Genomic DNA, 24,417 nt, shown 5'->3' on the forward strand with positions numbered 1-24,417 from the left:
TAAACCAGCACATTCACTACACTTTGAAAGGAGCTGTGCTTCCTGTCCCATTTTAATGTGCAAGTTCCAGTGCCAGAGGCTGCAGAGAACAGCTGATCAAAAGGGATGCAGGATGCTGTGCCACCAACGATCGGATATTGATGACCTATTCTGAGACTAGGTCATCAGAATCAGAATCCTGGTTCTGAAACCCCTTTAATCAAGATCTGAATGCTCTGCATAAAAGGTTGACGTAGACCCTCAGAATAATTTCTCTGGGGGGGCTCTATGGAACTCAAGCCCAACACTGCTACAATTTACCTCCGCCATCCCAAGCCACATATATTTCTAACCCATCATAATTTCTCCCTAGAATGGGAACACAAGGGCAGATCTTTCATCAAGGGACTGAAAATGTAAAATAGAAACAATCTTTATTATAACAAGACGAGAGCCTCTCCATGAATAACGTCGGCCTGTGTCTGATGGCGAAATGCAGGAAAAACCACTCAACCAGCAATTTATACAGATAAAATGTGATGGCAAACATGGCTTCTTTCTTGTCCACAGCAGGACAGAGAAAATAACATACATACAATGGCACAAAGAACTCTTAACACTGTATGTTCTCATATAAGGACAGGAATTACCATGTGACATGAGTCAAATGCTGAAGAATAAAGGACAAGTATTTGTAACAAAAGGGTTACAGAATAAAACACAAATACGTGGTTGTCACCTAAAGAACTGCGTAAACGGAGATTGCTTTACAGTGCATGGGCAAAAACGGCAATAAATCTTTTTTCCTCAGGTTATCCCAATTTAGACTGCATTTACACTGCCCGATGGAGTAGGCAATTATTCGGAAGGAATCATTCCTTCCTGTTAACTGCCTGTTCCTTAGTGAAGGTGAAGAGCTGCATTTACATATCCTGCAATCCCCTCCATTATATGGGAAAGAACAATGGCTATTGCTATCACTTGTCAATATATAAAGTCATTATTTCTGGGCAGCAGAGTGTGGTTTAGACTCCACAATCTGCTGCCCAGAAACGGTGATTGAAGTGTCCGCACCAACAACCACCTTTACATGGGCAAAATATTGGGAATGAGCGTTCTTATGAACATTTGTTCCTGATCATCTGCCTGACAACCAGCCAGTGTAAATCCAGCTTTACTTTCCAAGGTCCTACCTTTAAGATCTGTACTCCTGGCGTTGTGATCTGCCCAGTCATCTGTATAATGAAATGCTTCCTCTGCTGGGTGATGTAATAGGGAGAATTACTTTACACAAATGACTGGGCAGGTCATAAAAATACTACCCAGCGACCATACTCCCTGTCTCCCATAGCATCATACTTTAAAAGGACTTTAAAGGGGTTCTCCTGGAATTAAGAAAATAAAAATACTTACTGTAAATATTACTTTATTATAAATATATTCCTTAATACCTTTAATTATAACGGCTCATTTTGTCTATGGAGTAATTATTAGGAGAAATAAAATGGCTGCTGTCCTATTAGTAGACACAAAACCTGTCCTGATCACACTGGAAGACAAGTAACTTCACAACACTGAGGTAAAGAGCCAACTCATCCTCCTCTCTACTTGTCAGGGATTATGATCCTGAATACAGATGATAAGATCTTCAGCTGAATCTCTGTGGGAATGGAGTTTATGAGGAGACATGAAGTACAGAGAGGATGGGCAGGACAGACTGGTAATGTAGACTGCGTACAAGAGCTGCTGCTCATCAGCCACATCCCCACCCTCCTCTCTGTACTTCATGTCTCCTCATGAACTCCATTCCTACAGAGATTCAGCTAATATTATCTGTATTCAGGATCATAATTCTTGACAATTAGAAGTGGATGCTGAGGCAGCTCTTTAGCTCACTGCTGTGAAGTAACTTGTCCTGCTGTGTGATTTGGACAGGTTTTGTGTGTACTAATAGGACAGCGGCCATTTTATTTCTCCTAATGATTGCTCCCTAGACAAAACAAGCCATTATAACTAATGAAAGGTATTTGGGAATATATTTATAATAAAGTAATATTTTAGTATTTTTAATTTTCTTAATTCCCAGAGAACCCCTTTAAGAACTTCTGGATTGTTACCACTGTGGGACCTGAAGTGAGATTTTAAGGGTTGGCAAACTGATCCTTATATATCTCTTACTACAGTACTGACCAACCTGTGGTTCTCAGCTGGTCAACACCTATATTTAATACAACAGTGGCCCCACAAACTTTTTGGACACTTTAGAAACTGAGACAGTTGCAGAAAAAGATTTAAGTTCTGGCAAATTCTCAACATTATACAAACAGCGAGTGCGTCTCCATGGTATCTAGGATAAAGTGATGCAGTAAGTATTCAATGCACTTAATGCATCCAAATTAGCATCATTTTGATTTTAAGACCACAAATAATACAAGGCACCTCTCAGGAACGTATCCGTTCAATGGTCACCATATACAGTATTGTTTCGGACTATAAGATGCACCTGACCAAAAGATGCCCTCCAGGTTTAGACAACAGGAAATTAGAAAATAAATATTTTCTACTTATTAAAACTTCCCTGCTAGTTTAACGAAGAGAAGCGGTCCATGTCACCAACATTGGGGTCTAGTGTAAAGGGGGTTTCATAGTTTTGGTCAGCTTCTGTTAATCCTAGGGTGTCATCTTTTGAGCATTAAAACAAATGGCAATGGTGCGTGTGGCCACAGGATAGGAGTATAACCCGCACAAGTTACAGTGTACAGTACAATACAGTATCCACTGTGTAGCCCTGGTCTGACTCCTCCCACTGATGATATCATCAAAAGGTCGTTTAACTACACTAAGGGCTCATGCACACGACCGTATGCCCTCCGAGACATACGGTCCGTGAGCGGGCCATATGTCCCGGAACGGCATACATCGTGCGCACAGCATCATAGGTTACTATGATGCTGTGCGCATCGGGCCGCCTGCGGAACTATTATCCCGCACTCATATGATATTATTTGTGTGGCCCGATGCACACAGCATCATAGTAACCTATGATGCTGTGCGTGCCCGTGCGCACGATGTATGTCGCTCTGGGACATATGGCCCGCTCACGGACCATATGTCTCGGAGGGCATACGGTCGTGTGCAAGAGCCCTAAGTCAGGGCTTTCCTCTCCTTCCCGACTGCCTGGAGACCTGTTTCTCACAGTCGTCTCCATATTATCTCACCCTTCTCTCCTGCATGCATCGATCACACATATTGGTGTCAGGCAGGGAGAGAGAGAGGCGTGTGCAGACGCAAATCTCTCTTATTGATCCAGCAAAACACTGTATGAGTGCTCTATTGGATCATTAAGCAGGCAGTTAGGGAGGTCTGGCAATGCTGGAGGACCCTGACTGTTAACTATGTGAGTCTTATAGTCCAAAAAATACTGTAATACTATGTTATCATACATGTGTAGGTGCCAGCAACTTCTCCAGTAGAATGGCATATGTTCCAGCAACCAGCCTTCTTATCATGCCTAACTCTCTGGTTATCATTATTATGTTTCATCATTTTGCTGGCAAGAACAGCAGTGTGTGCTGCAGCTGTGCAGAGCCTTAGAGGACCTGCCGAAATTCTAATATGTGCGATAAAAAACAATTATGTGGAAATATAACAATTGAACTCTGCATTGTGCTGTTCTTCTGTTACTTCTCCGGGAAATCTATGAATAAACTGCCAACTGGGTGTTACTATTTTGCCTGTTCAAAGGAGTGTGTCCCCTACAGTCTGATTATGTCAGCACTGATTGGACAGTGTGAGCGTGCGCAGTGACACCCCTCAACCTGGTGACACCTAGTTGTCAATTTGCGGTCCATGGACCCATTACAGTCAATCAGTTCACAAAAAGTGCAGATGGCAGACAGAGAATACCCTTATTTTGTATATCGGCGGTTTGTGGACCACAAAATGGATAATGTTCGTGTGCATGAGGCCTTAACTTTATGATAAATTCTCCATTTGTGTCGCCCTTACTGAAAATGTAATTATTTTAATTATAATAATTCCTATTGGATTACAAAAAAAGGTTACCCCACAAAGGTTTTTTTTGCAGCTGTAGAAGACCATGGTCAACTAATTTCTTATTTCCAGCAATTCATGGTCCTACCAGTAGGGGGAACTAAAGACAAACACGTGAGGATGAGTATATGGCAATGATAAGAGGCATTGTGACACAAACACGCATTTGATCACAACTTATGTGGCTGAAACATAAAAAAGCTGTAAATAAATGATAAGTGTGAAGTGTAATAACCACCCTGTGGTCCTTCAAGGAAGCACATAGTTCGGGTGAAGACAGGGACGCTGACGTACTACTGAGAGACTGCAACTCCCAATATGTGCAGTAAATAAAGTCTTTCACAGTCTGGTACCTGAAGCATAGGACTTGTTCAATCAGGACATCCAGTCTAGCACAAGCACAGATATTCTATGGCTTGCAGAGACATCCGGGCACAAGACGTTCAATCATTTTTCCTTCTTAATCTCTTCCTTTCCTTCTTTGCTGCTCCTGGGAGCTCGAGGAGTGGCCATGGCCAGCAGCTTGCCAACAATCAAGAAGAAAACAGCCACCACATGGATGGCAAAATAAATGGAGTGCCAATAGCGGACCGTGTCAGAGAAGGTGAGCAGGACAAAACCCATGCACATGTAGTCATAGGCCCTCATTTTAAGGAACCAGTGCACCCAGTCGAACACTAGCTTGCCAGAATCAGACAGGCGACGTCTCAGGCCAACGTCCATGGAGGTCTCTGATGCCAGACACAAGGGTATGGTCAGGAAACTCAGGTAATACCCAGGATGAATCCCGTGCCAGTAGGCGCTGACTAACATGGTCCAGGCACTCCTGTTAATGGGACAAAAGATAAAATTAGCCTTTGCTAACAGAAGTCATTTGTGTAAAGTAGTTTTTTGGGGTCTTTTATTGATGAAATGTGCTCAGGACAGGTCATCAATATCTGATCGTTGGGGGTTTGACACTAACCACCCCCGATGATCAGCTGCCTCCCTGCACCATCCACTGGATAGCGGCTGTGCTTGGTATTACAGCTCAACCCCATTCACTTGAATGGGACTGAGATGCACCTGGGCCATGTGACAATGCACGTGACATCACTGGCTTAGCAAGCGGCCACGGTGCTTACTGGAGCGCTGCGGCGTCTTCAAACAGCTGAGCAGTGGGGATGCGGGATGTCCGACCCTGCTGATCAGATATTGATTATCTGTCCTGATCACCGGGGAAACCTATTTAGTTATATAGAGTTACTTTTCACTAGATAAAGTGTTCACATCAAAAGAGCGCCGGATCACTCACATGATGGACACGAAGGGTGCCTAACAGATGCCACTGACCATAAAGGAGTCTGTCCGGTTTCCCTCATGTGACCCGGCATTTTACTGGACAAATTATCACAGCATGCTGCTCTATTTTGTTCCACATTTTTGATTTGTACGCAGCCTTATAATGTACTTATTTCAGTTAGATTTTCGCCAGACAAACCTCCTAAAAATATCAGATAGAAGTATTTCACCAGGACATGGACTTGTTTGTTATATGCCCTTTATCTAGAAAACTGGGATGGGCAGATAACGAGAAGGTAAAGGGAGAAATTCTCACTTTAACTGCCCGTCCCTGGGCTCGATGGACTCATTTAAACATTGTGCATGTGTCAATTATCAAAATGTATGTACATGATGAATCTTCTTGTGAAAAGAGCAAGAAAAGCTGGGCGAGCTGTAATGTATGTGATACTACTTTCTCATATTCAGATATACAGGAGAGAAATGGCTGAACAGAGATTTTAATGAGGAACTGTCAGCTCTCCTGGCATGTCCATTTCAGCAACTTGCCAGCATCTAGAAGCAGTGAATGTTTGATCGCTTTGACCTGTTACACTGACAGGAAAACTATTAAAGGGGTAGTCCGAGTTCAGAGCTGAACCCGGACATTCCTACATTTTCACCCAGGCAGCCCCCCTGACATGAGCATCGGAGCAGTTCATGCTCCGATGCTCTCCTTTGCCCTGTGCTAAATCGCGCAAGGGCAAAAGCATTTTTTGGAGATCCGGTGATGTACCGGACTCTCCATGTGGCTGCCAGGAAGCACTGATGGGCGGGATTAAGCGCTGCCCTAGCCAGTAAAACGGCTAGGGCAGCGCTAAAGCACGCCCATCAGAGCCGGTGACATCACCGAACACACTGCCGGGCGGAAGCTTCTGCCCAGCAGTGTGTTATGATAAACAAAAGAGCCCGTGCCCTGCGCGATTTAGCGCAGGGCAAGGGAGCGCATCGGAGCATGAGATGCTCTGATGCTAGCCTCAGGGGGGCTGCCTGAGTGAAAATAGGGGTATGTCCGGGTTCAGCTCTGAACCCGGACAACCCCTTTAATATGCAGATGCCTCTGGCAGGCCGAGGGGCCCCAAGAGCACCCCACGATAGTGTTGCAGGGTACTGACAGAGGGAGAAGGATCCCTTAAGATACCTTGTTCCCTACTGACCATGGCATCTAAGGGGTTAAAGGTGATTTTAGTTAACTTGTTGAAGTAGGATATCAGCTGTATATTACAGCCAGCACCCACTAGTGATGGCATGACACAGCTCCTTGGCATACCGTTAGGTCTTATGGTGGTAAAAACACCACAGTTAGTACTTGTATGCCTATTTGTGGGACAGGGTTAAAAGCCAAGAACTTCAGTAAGGGTGCTGGCACACAGTGCAGTCAGGACTGGTGCAAGGATTTTTGCCACCCTAGGCAAAAGCTAATTTTGCCGCCCCCCCCCCCCCCTCAACTCTGCCTATTGACCACGCCCTTTGACCCGCCCCTTTTTTGTCACCCACCTATTTATACAGACTGTACCCTTCATTGTGGTAAGGCCACGTTTTCTACCTCCAGCTACATACCATGTCACCCACAGATCCCACAAGTGTCACATCCACAGATCCCCACAAGTGTCACATCCACAGATCCCCACAAGTGTCACATCCACAGATCCCCACAAGTGTCACATCCACAGATCCCCACAAGTGTCACATCCACAGATCCCCACAAGTGTCACATCCACAGATCCCCACAAGTGTCACATCCACAGATCCCCACAAGTGTCACATCCACAGATCCCCATAAAAGTGTCACATCCACAGATCCCCACAAGTGTCACATCCACAGATCCCCACAAGTGTCACATCCACAGATCCCCATAAAAGTGTCACATCCACAGATCCCCATAAGTGTCACATCCACAGATCCCCATAAGTGTCACATCCACAGATCCCCATAAGTGTCACATCCACAGATCCCCCTAAGTGTCATCCATTTATCCCCCTAAGTGTCACATCCACAGATCCCCCTAAATGTCACATCCACAGATCCCCATAAGTGTCACATCCACAGATCCCCATAAGTGTCACATCCACAGATCCCCATAAGTGTCACATCCACAGATCCCCCTAAGTGTCATCCATTTATCCCCCTAAGTGTCACCCACAGATCCGCACAAGTGTCACATACACAGATCCCAATAAGTGTCATCCACAGATCCCCTCCCCGCCCAGCACCGCCTCCTAGTTAATTAATTCTTTTCACTTGTCGCTGAGGTAAATGCAGAGAAGCGCCGTAATCTCGCACAGGCGCACTGGATACAGTAGTCTGCGCCCGGGCCGTGCGGACTACTGGCAGACCGAGATGTGCTGGAAAACGGCGCATGCGCACTTCGCTCGACGATGCTTTTGCCAGTAGTCCGCACGGCCCGGGCGCAGGCTACTGTATCTAGTGCGCCTGTGCGAGATTACGCCGCTTCTCTGCATTTACCTCAGCGACAAGTGAAGTGAATTAATTAGCTAGGAGGCGGTGCTGCGGGCTGGATAAAAAGGTCCTAATGCTAAACCTGGCCAGAGCGGCGCCGGCGCCCCCAGCAAGAGTGCGCTCTACGCGGTGGCGTACTTTGCTTATGGGTGGCGCCGGCCCTGAGTGCAGTTCTGACATGAGTTTAGTGTTCTGTATAGTGGAAATCATTTAATAAAAAAACTGCATCCTAACTGCATGTCAAAACAGTGCCGTGTGCGAGCACCCTAAGGAACCCAGCAAAATAACACAGATATGGTGCCCTAAACTGATGGCTTAGTGATGGCTCATTTTCCTGCCATAGTTGACAATGGACAATCTAGTGCAATGAACTTACCCAAACACAAGGGACTTGAAGGGTGAATTCTTGTATATGTACTGTGCCAGCCACCACTGCACACTCATGTTCCAGCAGCGCATCCCGTCTTTCACCTTCACACAGAAATCTGCTCCATAGCAGTCAATGTTCTTGATGGTCTCATAGTCATACTCGACGTTCACCTTTGTTCCATCAGCGTCTCTATAAGGGTAACATATTGTTGTATAGTTAGGGGGTCATTTACTATCCATAAATACGCCTATATTAGGCTCATTTCTGGTGCAGATTGCGGCTCAAAGGTTAGTTGCTCCGCAATCTGTGACTTTTTGGGGCAGACCTGTCTCATTCATCATTTTTACATCTGTTTTAGGTGTAGAAAATGTTGCATTTGTGTTTTTGCGTTTGTAGGTGTAGAAAATAGTCTAAATGTAAGCCAGCAAGGAAGTTGGCTTACATTTAGACTGGCGTTGGATACGCCAAAGTTATGTAGAGGCCGGCGCCTCTTCATAACTTCAGCAGATCCACCGCCAGCTATAGGGGTTTTTAAGACCAGCGTCTAAAACGCCTGTCTTAATAAATGACCCCCTTAGTGTTGAGCAAGAGTGCCATGAATTGCACTGGAAGCTTACCTCTCTAGTAGCGCATATTCTACGGTTGGTCCCGCACCAGAGCGAGACTTGGCTGCAACAGGGTAGGCACCAAAGGCGGCAGAGATACAACCACACTCTGCAAATATCCAGGCCACATAAAAGCGCATGCGGAACACAAAGAAGATGGGGACCATGTAGAAGAGGCGATACAGGAAGGAGCACTCGTAGAACTCCTCTTTCTTCACGTATTCCAGAGGGAAGTAGTGTGAAACAATGAGAAACAGAACACCAAACACAGGGGCCGGCTTCAACCGCATCAACATGGGCTTCCAGGTCGGAATATCTTGAGAACCAATTTGGTGCAGCCAGTCGTGGTAGGTCTTAAATCTGTAGAAGGGGCCTAGAGAACAGATAACACAGTCTACTCACAACATGATCAACTGCATGGTTAGACTGCAGGTTTCATGGTTCCAATGCAATTCCTTAACAGTTTTATGGGTTATGTTTTTACGACATTCCCTATGTGGTAAAACTGACCTGTGCCCTTCAATCTTTGGGTCAGTACGATTACAGCAATACTAGATTTATATAGTTTTTCTTGTGTTTTAGTACTGAAAAAAATAAAAAATAAAATGTAACTTTGGAAAATAATTTTTTTTCCTGTTTTCCGGCATTCATCATACAGGATAAATACATAGATATTTAATACTTCTGGCATTTTGGGATGCTGAGATAAGTACGATGTTTAGTTTTTTTTATTGTTTATTCTTATTTTAATACTGGGGAAAGGATACATATTTTTTTTTTTACTTTTTAAAAATTCTTTATAACAGACTAGAATATGCAATCTTCAGGTCTCTTATCTTACATTGCAGTGTATTAGTACTGCATTGTAAGCCTAGTGGGCTGTTATCCTGAGTCCTGCCACCTGCAGGCCTCCATAGGAATTACAGGTCTCATACAATGAGTTTCTTCAGAGTGACCCAGCGCATCAGAACTAACACGTGGCTCCCCAGATCGCCGCTTGGGGGGAGACGTTCCAGGCCCAGAAGCACAACGCTTCCAGGTTTTCAGCCTTCAGATGCCAAGGTCACATTTGACCAATGGCTTTTGAAGGGTTTTTCTGGGATCTGTGTTATCGCCAATTGCAGACATTAGCCCCGGGCATTTGCTGTTTCAAATCTGGCATCTATGGGGATGGCTGCACTCGCAGGCAGGTGCCATATTTAAACAGACTACTTTTACCGTACATGTACTGCGTTGGGTCATCTGTGGGTTAAAGAAAAAACTAAAATTCTGCATTAACATATTCAGATCATTTTCTAGGACTTGAAATGTAGCTCTGGAGGGCCTCCCATTTCTCTTGATCATGTTTGAGTAGTTTCTGCATCTTGACTGGAGTCACCTGAGGTAAATTCAGTTTATTAGACATGATTTGGAAATACACAGTCCTGTCTATTTAAATCTCACAGCTGATAATGCATATCAGAGTAAAGATTAAGCCATGAGGAGGGAAGAACTGCCTATAGAGTTTAGAGACAAGATTGTGTGAAGGCCAGTCCTGAATGTTCCCAAGAGCACAGTGCCCTCCATAATTCTTACGGTACTTTCACACTTGCGTTAAACTTTTCCGGTATTGAGTTCCGTCAGTAGGGGCTCAATACCGGAAAAAAACTGATCAGTTTTATCCTAATGCATTCTGAATGGAGAGCAATCTGTTCAGTGTGCATCAGGATGTCTTCAGTTCAGTCACTCACTGTACGGTTTTTGGACGGAGAAAATACTGCAGCATGTTGCAGTATTTTCTCCGTCCAAAATTCCGGAACACTTGCCGGATCCAGTTTTCCCGTCTGCGCATGCGCACATCTTTAAAAATGCGAAAAAGAAATACCTGATCCGTTTTTCCGGATGACAACCGGAGAGACGGATCTGGTATTGCATGGCATTTGTTAGACGGAGCCACATCCGGATCAGTCTACAAATGGTAACCCTTTGCATACAGATTGCCGGATCCGGCAGGCAGTTCCGGTGATGGAACTGCCTGCCGGAATCCAACAACGCAAGTGTGAAAGTACCCTTAAATGGAACACATACTTAAATGGAACTCTTTCTAGAGCTGGCTGCCCCTCTAAACTAAGTAATCAGGGAAAAAAGGGCCTTGGTAAGAGGGGTGACCATTCTGGAGTTTATAGTCCAATGAATAAGGATGGAGGCAGCATGTCCGGTACAAAAAAGTCCCTTTATTGGGAGCCGCTTAAGTGAACAAAAGGTGCAAAAGGTAGTTACGTTTCGGCTATCACATAGCCTTTATCAAACACCATGTGTACTCCAAAAGATCCTGTTTAAAAAGGTGGTTTAGGGTTTTTAAACAGGATCTTTTGGAGTACACATGGTGTTTGATAAAGGCTATGTGATAGCCGAAACGCAACTACCTTATGCACGTTTTGTTCACTTAAGCGGCTCCCAATAAAGGGACTTTTTTGTACCGGACATGCTGCCTCCATCCTTATTCATTGGACTGTATGTTCAAGAGCCCTGATGGATCTAGGACTCCAGGCAGGCTGCTGCATTCCGGATGACCACGAGTTCTGGTGAGTGCGACTCCACAACATTTCTTTTACATTCTGGAGTTTGACAGAGTGACCAGAAAGAAGCCTCTCCTCAGTAAAAAACAAGGGAAAGCCCATCTGGAGTTTACAAAAAAAGCACCTATAGGACTCAGACTGTGGGAAACAAGACTTTCTTGTCTGATGAAACGAAGATTGAACTTTCTAGCCTCAATTCTAAGAATCACGTCTGGAAAAAACAGGCACAGCTCATCACCTGCCCAATACCATACAGTGAAGCATGGTGGTGGCAGCATCATGTTGTGGGGTGGGGTGGGGTGGGTTTCAGTGGTTGGGACAGGAAGACTGATCAGGGTAGAGGGAAAGCTGCATGGAGCAAAGTATTGAGATACTCTTAATAAAAACCTGGCCCAGAGTACCATGGTTCTCAGACATGGCCCAAGCATCACCTTCCAACAAGACAATGAGACTAAGCACACAGCCAAGACAACACAGGAGTAGCTTAGGGACAACTCTGTGCAAGTCACTGAGTGGCCCAGCCAGAGCCCTGACTTAAAACCAAACGAACATCTCTGGAGAGACCAGAAAATGGCAGTCCACCGACATTTCCCATCCAACCTGACAGAGTTTAAGAGGATCTGCAGAGAAGAATGGCAGAAAATTTCCAATCCAGGAGTGAAAACCTTGTGGCATCATACTCAAGAAGACTAGAGGCTGTAATCACTGCCAGGGGTGTTTCAACTAAGTACTGAGTAAAGGGTCTGAATACCTATGTCAATGCAATATCCGTTTTTCCTGTTTCCACTTTCTTATTATGGGGTACTGGGTGCAGAATAATGGGGAAAACTTATATTTTTTTTTAACACAAGGCAGCAGCATAAAGTTTTAAAAAAGAGAAAGGCATTGCATGCCACGCTCAGCTATACCACTTTAACAAGATGTATGCACTACTGTGACCCGCTGCACTGACACTATAACTGTGACTACATCCGATTCCTTCAAGTATTACCAGTCATGAGTCCGATGTAGCAATAACTGTACAAGAAAACCTCAATCAGACTTGGGATCTTGGGAATCATGTTGACAGATGACTGACTGGAAAATGATGACACTTCTTGTTTCTTGACTCTGTTAAATTCTTGCACCTCATTTGCAAAGCTCACAAGCTGGAAAATAAAAACACAAGCAAAAAGTCAGATTAACCCCTTCAGGACCCTGCAATTTTTCACCTTAAGGACCAGGCCATTTTTTGCAAATCTGACACCTGTCACTTTATGTGGGGATAACTTTAAAACGCTTTAACTTATCCAAGCCATTCTGAGATCGTTTTCTCGTCACATATTGTACTTCATGACAGTGGTAAATTTGAGTCAAAATATTTAATTTTTATTAATAAAAAAAAAATCCAAATTTACCACAAATTTGGAAAGATTTGCAATTTTCAAAATTTCAATTTATCTGCTTTTAAAACAGATAGTGATACCTCCTAAAATAGTTATTACTTTACATTTCCCATGTCTACTTCATGTTTGGATCATTTTGTAAATGACATTTTCTTTTTTTGGGACGTTAGAAGGCTTAGAAGTTTAGAAGCAAATCTTGGAATTTTTCTGAAAATTTCCAAAACCCAATTTCTAAGGACCAGTTCAGGTCTGAAGTCACTTTGTGGGGCTTACATAATAGAAACCACCTATAAATGGCCCCATTTTAGAAACTACACCCCTCAAGGTATTCAAAACGGATTTTACAAACTTTATACCTTTAGGTGTTCTACAAGAATTAAAGGAAAATGTAGATGAAATTTCAGAATTTCACTTTTTGGCAGATTTTCGATTTTAATCCATTTTTTCCGCTAACAAAAGCAAGGGTTAACAGCCAAATAAAACTCAATATTTATTACCCCGATTCATTAGTTTACAGAAACACCCCATATGTGGTCGTAAACTGCTGTACAGGCACACGGCAGGGCGCAGAAGGAAAGGAACGCCATATGGTTTTTGGAAGGCAGATTTCACTGGGATAATTTTAAGTTGCGATGTCACATTTGAAGACCCTCTGATGCACCCCTAGAGTAGAAACTCCAAAAAAAGACCCCATTTTGGAAACTATGGGATAAGGTGGCAGTTTTGTTAGTACTATTTTAGGGTACAAATTATTTTTGGTTGCTCTATATTACACTTTTTGTGAGGCAAGGTAACAAAAAAAATAGCTGTTTTTGGCACAGTTTTTATTTTGTTATTTACAATGTTCATCTGACAGTTTAGATCATGTGTTTTTTTTATAGAGCAGGTTGTTGCGGATGCGACAATACCAAATATGACAATTTTACATGATAAAGCATTTTTTTTAAAAAAAATTTTAGTGTCTATATTTTTAAAGCCATAGTTTATTTATATTTTTTGGGCAATTGTCTTATGTAGGGGCAAATTTTTTTCAGTATGAGATGACGGTTTGATTGGTACTATTTTATGGTGCATATGACTTTTTGATCGCTTGGTATTACACTTTTTGTGACAAAAAATGGCTTTGACACTTTTTTTTTTTATTTACATTTTTTACGATGTTCACCTGAGGGCTTAGATCATGTGATATTTTTATACAGCAGATTCTTACGGACGCGGCGATACCTAATATGTATACTTTTTTTATTTATTTACAGTGCTGCCCATAATTATTCATACCCCTGGCAAATTTTGACTTAAAGTTACTTTTATTTAACCAGCAAGTAATTTTTTGATGGGAAATGACATAGGTGTCTCCCAAAAGATAATAAGACGATGTACAAGAGGCATTATTGTGGGAAAAAAAACATTTCTTAGCCTTTTTTTACATTTGAGCAAAAAGTGTCTAGTCCAAAATTATTCATACCCTTCTCAATAAATCAATAGAAAAGCCTTTATTGGCTATTACAGCAATCAAACCCTTCTTATATTTGCAGACCAGCTTTTTGCATGTCTCCACAGGTATTTTTGCCCATTCATCTTTAGCAATGGGCTCCAAATCTTTCAGGTTGGAGGGTCTTCTTGCCATCACCCTGATCTTTAGCTCCCTTCACAGATTCTCAATTGGATTCAAGTCTGGACTCTGGCTGGGCCACTCCAAAACGTTAATGTTGTCTGCTAACCATTTCTTCACCACTTTTGCTGTGTGTTTTGGGTCATTGTCATGCTGAAATGTCCACTGGTGCCCAAGGCCAAGGTTCTCTGCAGACTGCCTGATGTCGTCATTGAGAATCCTCATGTATTGCTCTTTTTTCATGGTGCCGTTTACTGTGTTTAGGTTCCCTGGTCCATTGGCTGAAAAACACCACCGAAGCACTAGGTTCCCACCACCATGTTTGACAGTGGGGATGGTGTTCTTTGGGTTGAAGGCTTCTCCTTTTTTACGCCAAATGAAGGAAACATCATTGTGACCAAACAATTAAATTTTTGTTTCATTTGACCATAACACAGAAGACCAGAAGTCTTCTTCTTTGTCCAGATGAGCTTTTGCAAAGGCCAAGCGAGCTTTTGTGTGCCTCATTACTTGCTGGTTGAATAAAAGTAACTAAGTCAAAATTTGCCAGGGGTATGAATAATTATGGGCAGCACTGTAAGTTTTACACAATAATATTTTTGAAACCAAAAAAATCATGTTTAGTGTCTCCATAGTCTGAGAGCCATAGTTTTTTTTATTTTGTATGTGATTGTCTTAGGTAGGGTATAATTTTTGCGGGATGAGATGACGGTTTCATTGGCACTATTTTGAGGTGCATATGACTTTTTGATCGCTTGCTATTACACTTTTTGTGATGTAAGGTGACAAAAAAATTATTATTTTTTTAGCACAGTTTATTTTTTTGACGGTGCTCACCTGAGGTCATGTGGTATTTTTATAAAGCTGGTCGATACAGACGATGCGATACCCAATATGTCTACTTTTATTTTTTTTCCCTATTTTCTACCTATTTTTTTTTTACTTTATTTTGGAAAAAGGACGCTTTTTTTTTTTTTTACTTGAAACTTAATTTTTTTGTATAACGTTATTTTTTTTAACTTCTTTCTTTTCACTTTATTTTTTGTCCCACTCTGGGACTTCAACTTTTGGGGGTCTGATCCCCTTTACAATGCATTACAATACATCTGTATTGTAATACATTGTCTGTAAGTGTATTACACAGTGTAATACACTTACAGCTTCCTGCCTGTGAGAACCAGGGGACTGGATCTCACAGGCTGTCATGCAAGGCAGCCACACTGCTGTGACGTGGACCCGATAGGATCCCGCACGTGCCGCGGTCAGCGCTGACCGCGGCAGTGTGAGGGTTAATGCGCCGGCATCTGTGTTTTCACCGATGTCGGCGCATACAGCAGGGTTCCGGCTATCAGTGACTGCCGGACCCCTGTCGCTGATTGGGCGGGTGCAGCTCCTGCACCCGCCCAATCAGCCTGCCGTACATGTACGGAGCTGGTCCTTAAGTCACGTCCACCAGCGCCGTACATGTACGGGTCCTTCATGGTTTAAAGTATTGGTATATAGCTTCATTGTGTCACATGCCACAATAAGACATACCAGGCACAACATACATTCACTCTTCACCTAGGTATGACCCATACCCGTTCTCATGGAACGTCTGTCATTTAAGTGCAATTATATTATAGACATGTAGTGATTTTTGACAAAGACTAACTTAACTGCAAGGAAAAAGCACTGGCCTATGCACGCTCGCACAGACCCGACCACCAGAGAGGGCGGAGATTTTTCCTGTAGTGTGCAAGAACGACCACCTCTGATGAATTGCAGGGTGGTCATAACCATGGAAACGAGCAGTGTATAATGTGATGGAAAATGAATCCAGTCAGCAAAGGAAGCAATATGGATAATAACAATACATTAGTAAGTGCCTTGTATTAACTTCCTCTACATGATAAATAATAAATAGTGAGACAACCCCTTTAACTTCCTTCCATCTGCAATATCTAAGTCTTTAAGCCATGGTTTTCATAAACCAATCCATTTATTAAAAATGTTCCTAATTCTATACACTGTAGATTCCAAGGGCAATACTGTCGAGGAACTCTTGCCAGTGTCTAACCTACTTGGGGCAACGCCGCATCAAGTGTATCCAATCACCCCTGCCACCTCACACTTTGGGCATTTAACTGAATCTCTCATATTTATTTTATTAAGTCTGACAGGAGTAAAATAAACCTTATATATAAGACAACTTTCACACTGGCGTTTTGGCTTTCCGTTTGTGAGATCCGTTCAGGGCTCTCAGAAGCGGTCCAAAACCGATCAGTTTTGCCCGAATGCATTCTGAATGGAAAAGGATCCGCTCAGAATGCATCAGTTTGCCTCCGTCTCCATTCCGCTCTGGAGGCGGACACCACAACGCTGCCGTCCTGGCACACAAGGTAAGTCAATGGGGACGGATCAGTTTTCTCTGACACAATAGAAAACTGATCCGTCCCCCATTGACATTCAATAATGTTCATGATGGATCCGTCATGGCTATATAGGACATAATACAACCGGATCTGTTCATAACGGATGCATGCGGTTGTATTATTGTAACAGAAGCGTTTTTGCAGATCCATGATGGATCCGCAAAAATGCTAGTTTGAAAGTAGCCTAATCTAGAACTGGGTCATTCTATAATCACTCTTAGGTAAATATTTAACAGATTAAAAAAAAAAAAAAAAAAAATCATCTATGCCCAGCATCCTCAGGATAACAAATTCCATCCCTTTCCCATTTCTCTTGCAAGAAAGAATGGGAAGAAGTGGGATTGAACTTAGATATGGCCACATAAATCATAGATATCAAGCCTTTAATTGTGGAAAGTTTATTAAAGGGGTTGTCTCCTCATGAACAATGGAGGCATATCTCTAGGATATGCCCCCATTGTCTTATAGGTGCGGGTTCCACCGCTGGGACCTGCACCTATATTGAGAACGGAGCCCTGCAAGGTGGTGGCTGGAGGACTCCGGTCCGGTCACCACCAAGCTGGCTCCCCATAGAAGTTTTTTGCCAGCACTATAGAAAATGAATGGAGGGCGGCTGCGCATGCCCATCTGTGGATGGCACTGTTATGGGGGGGATCTGTGGATGGCACTGTTATGGGGGGGGGTTGATCTGTGGATGGCACTGTTATGGGAGGGATCTGTGGATGGCACTGTTATGGGGGGGGGGGGGGAATCTGTGGATGGCACTGTTATGGGGGGGGGGGGGGGGGGAATCTGTGGATGGCACTGTTATGGGGGGGGGAAATCTGTGGATGGCACTGTTATGGGGGGGGAATCTGTGGATGGCACTGTTATGGGGGGGGGGGAGAATCTGTGGTTGGCACTGTTATGGAGGGGGGGAAATCTGTGGATGGCACTGTTATGGAGGGGGGGGGGATCTGTGGATGGCACTGTTATGGAGGGGGATCTGTGGATGGCACTGTTATGGAGGGGGATCTGAGGATGGCACTGTTATGGGGGGGTGATCTGTGGATGGCACTGCTATGGGGGGGTGATCTGTGGATGGCACTGCTATATATGTGTCACCCACAGATCCCCCACCCCATAACAGTGCCATCCACATATTCCCCACCGCATAATAGTGGCATCCACAGATGCCCTAATATACCATAGCTAAACCTGTGGGAGGGGGGGGAGGAGGGGCCGGTGTCATGCAAATGCGGCAGGGCCGGTGCGCTCACTGTACTCCGGCCCCACCGCTCACTCACTTCCTTAACCGCCTCCGTACCGCCTAACGCAGGATCGCGTTCCGGAGGCGTCAGCGCTGCGCAGAGTCACGCATATACGCGTCATCTCGCGAGACGCGAGATTCCGCTCAAAGCCGGCCCGCGCATCGCGGGCCGGCAAAAGTTAAAGGACAATTTCGTCACCAGCCTGCCAGCAACGATCATTGGCTGGCAGGCTGGCGATTTTCAAAAAAACGAATCACAAGCCATATAACAGATCATATTAGTAAATATGATCTGTTATATGGCTTGTCTGCTCCTCTGCTGGTCCTTTTCGTCGGTTGGATCCAGCAGAGGAGCAGGCTTCACAGTGAGTAGCACCAACACCACACTTTAGCCCCAGATCACCCCCTGCACCCCAATTAACACTTTAATCACCCCTTTGATCGCCCCTGTCAATCACTTAGTGAAAGACAAAAAGTGATCAGTGTAAACTGTCACTTTTTTTTCCACTAGTATTGACTGTTAGGTTTTAGGGATAGTTTAGGCCCCTTGGTTAGGTAGTTAGCGTGAGTTACCGCCCAGCCCACCGCACCGCAGTCACTGATTCGCTGATTAGCGTATCGCTAATCAGCATTTGTACTTTTATAGTATCTGTAAGTGATCAAAACTGATCACGGTCAGATCTATAATAGTATTAGTGTCACTTTAGTTCGCCCTCCACCCAAAACGCAGTGTTTGCCCGATCAAGCCTGATCGGTCGCCCACACGTGCGTTCACCCACGCCCGCCCCACCGCAGTGACAAAAAATATATATTTTTTTGATCACTGCACATTCACTTTACAAGCACTGCGGCGATAAAAAAAAAAAAATCAGTTTTGATATTTTTTTATCAACCGCAGCGGCCTCCGGTACTTCGCTAGCCTCCCCTTTGTAAGACAGGCTTGCTTTTTTTCTTGGGTAGTCTCAGGGAATACCCCTAAATTTAGTAGTCCAAATGGCAAACAGGGGGTATTCTTCTGAAGAGGCCTACAGGATTCTGACCCAGTCGGATGAGGAATGGGAGCCCTCATCTGACGAATCTAGCGGGTCAGAATATGAACCTGTAGAAAGCAGTGGCTCTCTGACCCAAAGTTCGGACGAGGAGGTGGAGGTCCCTGATAGAACCAGGCGTACCCGGCCCCGTGTCGCTAGACCACAGGTTGCGCAGGATCCGCTTCAAGAGCAGCAGAGTGGGGCTGGCGCTGTCGGATCACGTGGTGAGGCATACACCAGCAGCGCAGCCCTCCCTGGACCTAGTACCAGCACTGCCGTACAACATGGTGAAGTGGCGAGCACCAGAAGGGCAGTTGAAGCTGGTACGGTGGCACGTGCAGTAGTTACCCCGTCGCAGCCACCGCACAGACAGGCCCGTAGAGCCCCTAGAATCCCTGAGGTGCTGGCAAACCCTGATTGGCAGTCACCAACTTCAGCCGCATCATTAGTTCCCCCTTTCACCGCCCAGTCTGGAGTTCGGGTTGAGACGGCTCAGATCGGTTCGGCCCTGGGATTTTTTGAGCTGTTCTTGACTGCGGAGCTCTTGGACTTAGTCGTGGCAGAGACAAACCGGTATGCCACACAATTTATATCCGCCAACCCGGGAAGCTATTATGCCCAGCCTTTCCGGTGGAAACCAGTCCAAGTTTCCGAAATTAAAATTTTTCTGGGCCTTCTCCTCAACATGGGTCTAACTAAAAAGCATGAATTGCGGTCATATTGGTCCACGAACCCGATTCATCACATGCCCATGTTCTCTGCTGCTATGTCCAGGGCCCATGCCCATGTTCTCTGCCCATCACATGCCCATGTTCTCTGCATTTTAGCGACAACACCACCTCCCGTCCCAGAGGCCACCCAGCTTTTGACCAGCTCCACAAAATTCGGCCCCTCATAGACCACTTCAACCAGAAATTTGCAGATTTGTATACCCCCGAGCAAAACATCTGCGTAGACGAGTCCCTAATACATTTTACCGGGCGCCTTGGCTTCAAACAATACATCCCAAGCAAGCGTGCCCGGTATGGGGTCAAATTGTATAAGCACTGTGAAAGGGCCACAGGCTATACCCACAAATTTCGGATCTATGAGGGAAAAGATCAGACCCTGGAGCCGGTCGGTTGCCCTGACTACCTGGGGAGCAGTGGGAAGACAGTCTGGGACTTGGTGTCACCCTTATTTGGCAAGGGGTACCATCTTTATGTGGACAATTTCTACACAAGTGTGGCCCTCTTTAGGCATTTGTTTCTAGAACAGATTTGCGCCTGTGGCACCGCGCGAACTAGTCGCGTGGGCTTCCCCCAACGGCTCGTTACCACCCGTCTTGCAAGGGGGGAGAGGGCTGCCTTGTGTAACAAAGAACTGCTCGCGGTGAAATGGAGAGACAAGCGTGACGTTTACATGCTCTCCTCCATTCACACAGACACGACAATACAAATTGAGCGAGCAACCAGTGTCATTGAAAAGCCCCTCTCAGTCCACGACTATAATTTGCTCATGGGAGGGGTGGACTTCAATGACCAGATGTTGTCTCCGTATTTAGTTTCCCGACGCACCAGACGCTATAAGAAGGTGTCTGTATATTTAATTCAATTGGCTCTGTACAATAGTTTTGTTCTCTACAGTAAGGCTGGGAGAACAGGATCCTTCCTCAAATTCCAGGAAAAGATCATCGAGAACCTCCTGTATCCAGAAGGTTCCGTGGCCCCATCCACCAGTGTAGTTAGCCGTCTACACGAGCAACATTTCCCCAGTGTCGTTCCTGGTACCTCAACCCAAACGTCACCCCGAAAAAGATGTCGTGTCTGTAGCAGGAGTGGAATAAGGCGTGACACCCGCTATTTCTGTCCTGACTGTCCTGACCACCCTGCCCTATGCTTTGGAGAGTGTTTCCGGAAGTACCACACCCAGGTACACTTAGCATAGGGATTGCATCTCACAGGACAGGCACACAGGGCTATTAGGGCCTTTTTACTCACAGCTGCTGCAAACCTCTCCTTTCACCTGGGATAAAGTGCATAACGTACTTCGCCACATCTTTGGGCGATTTGCGCTTTGCACATTGTCCCATGAGGAAGGAGAGGTTTGTTCTATAAAGGTAAAAAAAAACTAAACAAAAAAAAAATTACCGGTAAGTAAAAAAGTTAACGTTCAGTTAAAAAAGTTAAAAAAAGTTTATATGTTCTGTTCAAAAGTTAATAAATTTATTGCGTTGCGGCCTGGTTTTTTCTTTTTTGTTTTGTTTTTTTTTACCTTCCAGGTGGACCAACCGATCGACTAGCTGCAGCACTGATGTGCATTCTGACAGAAGCATTGCGCTGCTGTCAGATTACACGCAAGTCGGTGTATGCGGCGCTGCAAGATGAGATTTCTCCTCTGCAGTAAAAGATACGTTTGCCGAGGCATATGAGCTGAGGAGGTGGCGGTATTCATATACTTTGGCAAACACTTTGTATATATAAAAAAAAAAAATCCGGGCAAGGATTTATTCATCCACATCGATTGATGTGAATGGAGAAATCTGGTTTGCCAGGGCATACAAGCTAAGTGGGTATGGATGTTGGGCGGAGCTCCTATGTCCTGGCAGACGCCTTTCCCCTCCTTTTTCTTTTTTTGGCAGAGATTTTTTCATCCACATTGATCGATGCGAATGAAGAAATCTGTGCCGTTCATTTTTTTCTTTCAGCCCAGAGGCTGAACGGAAAAAAAAAATCTCATTACCCGTATGCTCAATATAAGGAGAATAGCAGAAACTCCTAATGCTGGGCATACATGTAATGATTGCGGAGACCCTCAAATGCCATGGCAGTACAAACACCCCACAAATAACACCATTTTGGAAAGAAGACACCCCAAGGTATTCACTGAGGGGCATATTGAGTCCATGAAAGATTGAAATTTTTGTCCCAAGTTAGCGGAAAGGGAAACTGAGAAAAAAAAAAAATAATTAATTTCCGCTAACTTGTGGCAAAGATTTTTTTTTTATATGAACTCGCCATGCCCCTCATTGAATACCTTGGGGTGTCTTCTTTCCAAAATGGGGTCACATGTGGGGTATTTATACTGCCCTGGCATTTTAGGGGCCCCAAAGCGTGAGAAGAAGTCTGGTATCCAAATGTCTAAAAATGCCCTCCTAAAAGGAATTTGGGCCCCTTTGCCCACCTAGGCTGCAAAAAAGTGTCACACATGTGGTATCGCCGTACTCAGGAGAAGTTGGGGAATGTGTTTTGGGGTGTCATTTTACATATACCCATGCTGGGTGAGAGAAATATCTTGGCAAAAGACAACTTTTCCCATTTTGTTTATACAAAGTTGGCATTTGACCAAGATATACACATGTGTGACACTTTTTTACAGCCTAGGTGGGCAAAGGGGCCCACATTCCAAAGAGCACCTTTCGGATTTCACAGGGCATTTTTTTTTACACATTTTGATTTCAAACTTCTTACCACACATTTGGGCCTCTAGAATGCCAGGACAGTATAACTACCCCACAAGTGACCCCATTTTGGAAAGAAGACACCCAAAGGTATTCGCTGATGGGCATAGTGAGTTCATAGAACTTTTTATTTTTTGTCACAAGTTAGTGGAATATGAGACTTTGTAAAAAAAAAAAAAAATCATCATTTTCCACTAACTTGTGACAAAAAATAAAAAGTTCTATGAACTCACTATGCCCATCAGCGAATACCTTAGGGTGTCTACTTTCCAAAATGGGGTCATTTGTGGGGTGTTTGTACTGTCTGGGCATTGTAGAACCTCAGGAAACATGACAGGTGCTCACAAAGTCAGAGCTGCTTCAAAAAGCGGAAATTCACATTTTTGTACCATAGTTTGTAAACGCTATAACTTTTACCCAAACCATTTTTTTTTACCCAAACATTTTTTTTTTATCAAAGACATGTAGAACAATAAATTTAGAGCAAAATTTATATATGGATGTCGTTTTTTTTGCAAAATTTTACAACTGAAAAATGACATTTTTTTGCAAAAAAATCGTTCAATTTCGATTAATGAAATACCACCAAATGAAAGCTCTATTAGTGAGAAGAAAAGGAGGTAAAATTCATTTGGGTGGTAAGTTGCATGACCGAGCAATAAACGGTGAAAGTAGGGTAGGTCAGAAGTGTAAAAAGTGGCCTGGTCTTTAAGGGTGTTTAAGCTATAGGGGCTGAGGTGGTTAATGCCTAAACATTTTATAATAATAGCTTTAATTGACGTTCCGATCCCCAGCCCCATCTGTACTACCGTACTTACTAAATGTCCTGTAGCAGGCAGAGCACGGCGGGCGGGCGGAACTCACTGATGTCAAGTGACATGCCTGTGCCGCCTACTTTATGAATGAAGTAGGCGGCGCAGGCACGTGACGTCAGCGAGTTCTGGCCGGCCGCCCGCCGTGCTCTGCCTGCTACAGGACATTTAGTAAGTACGGTAGTACAGATGGGGCTGGGGATCGGAACGTCATTTAAAGCTATTATTATAAAGTGTTTAAGCAATAAAGCAGTGAGTGAGCGGCGGGGCTGGAGTACAGTGACCGCACCACCCCGCCGCATTTGCATGACACCGGCCCCTCCTCCCTCCAGCTGATACATCGCAGTCTGCGATGCTGCAGCATTCGCCCCATAAGACGCACTTTTGGGGGGGGGGGTGGGGGAGTGCGTCTTATGGGGTAAAAAATACGGTATAGCAAATAAAAGGCTTGAAATATCTCGCTTTGCATGTAATGAGTCTAATATATATATATATATATATATATATATATATAAAAATGTTAGTTTCACCTTTTAAGTTGCATTACTGAAATAAATAAACTTTGCACGATATTCTAATTTTTCGAGTTTCACCTGTATTCAGTGTATGGGGGAGAAAAAGTAGGGGTTATAGTCACTAATTTAAAATTAGGTTTATCAAATTGTCCAGATTCTAAAAATTGTAGCACATTATTCCCATTTAATGCTCTATTCATATTTACTACAATATTATTCGCAGAAAAATCCTGAAGAAACTTCAATTGAGCCACCATATTAGGGATTCCCAAACCGCCACAATTCTACAGATGTCAGTATCATTACTAGATTGCTTTTCCTGCAGATTTTTCCCAAGCTAGACAACAAGGTAGAGACTGCCTCCTTATCCAGTGTCGCGATATGTTTTGGGATTGGGAAAATAGTTGGGAAATATGCACACATGAAAAGATATTGCCAACATTAAATGGGTATTCCGGTTATAACAAATTATCCTCTATCCACAGTTCTCTGATCTTACGCTGTGGAGCCCACTGAAATAGACGGGGTGTAGAAAAGTGTTTTTTCACAAATAAAAAATAATCCTATTAAAACAATGGACATGGCTTCTTTACGGGACCGGACGAATTGGGGAG

At 44.1% G+C, this 24,417-nt stretch overlaps 1 protein-coding gene across 2 annotated transcripts in view; it reads right to left on the reverse strand.

Moving 5' to 3' along the window:
- Positions 1-3,960: 3,960 nt before the first annotated feature.
- MBOAT7 (membrane bound O-acyltransferase domain containing 7) overlaps positions 3,961-24,417 on the reverse strand; it is a 43,560-nt gene continuing 23,103 nt past the window's right edge. For both annotated transcript variants that reach the window (XM_040432727.1, XM_040432736.1), the window contains 4 exons: positions 12,338-12,494; positions 8,801-9,161; positions 8,190-8,372; positions 3,961-4,858 (listed from right to left, as the gene is read on the reverse strand). In XM_040432727.1, coding sequence (XP_040288661.1) covers positions 4,480-4,858; positions 8,190-8,372; positions 8,801-9,161; positions 12,338-12,494 — 1,080 coding nt within the window. In that variant the 3' untranslated portion in view covers positions 3,961-4,479. The remainder of the gene's footprint in view (positions 4,859-8,189; positions 8,373-8,800; positions 9,162-12,337; positions 12,495-24,417) is intronic.

The sequence above is a fragment of the Bufo bufo genome, chromosome 1, assembly GCF_905171765.1.
Source record: "Bufo bufo chromosome 1, aBufBuf1.1, whole genome shotgun sequence".
Lineage (NCBI taxonomy): Eukaryota > Metazoa > Chordata > Amphibia > Anura > Bufonidae > Bufo > Bufo bufo.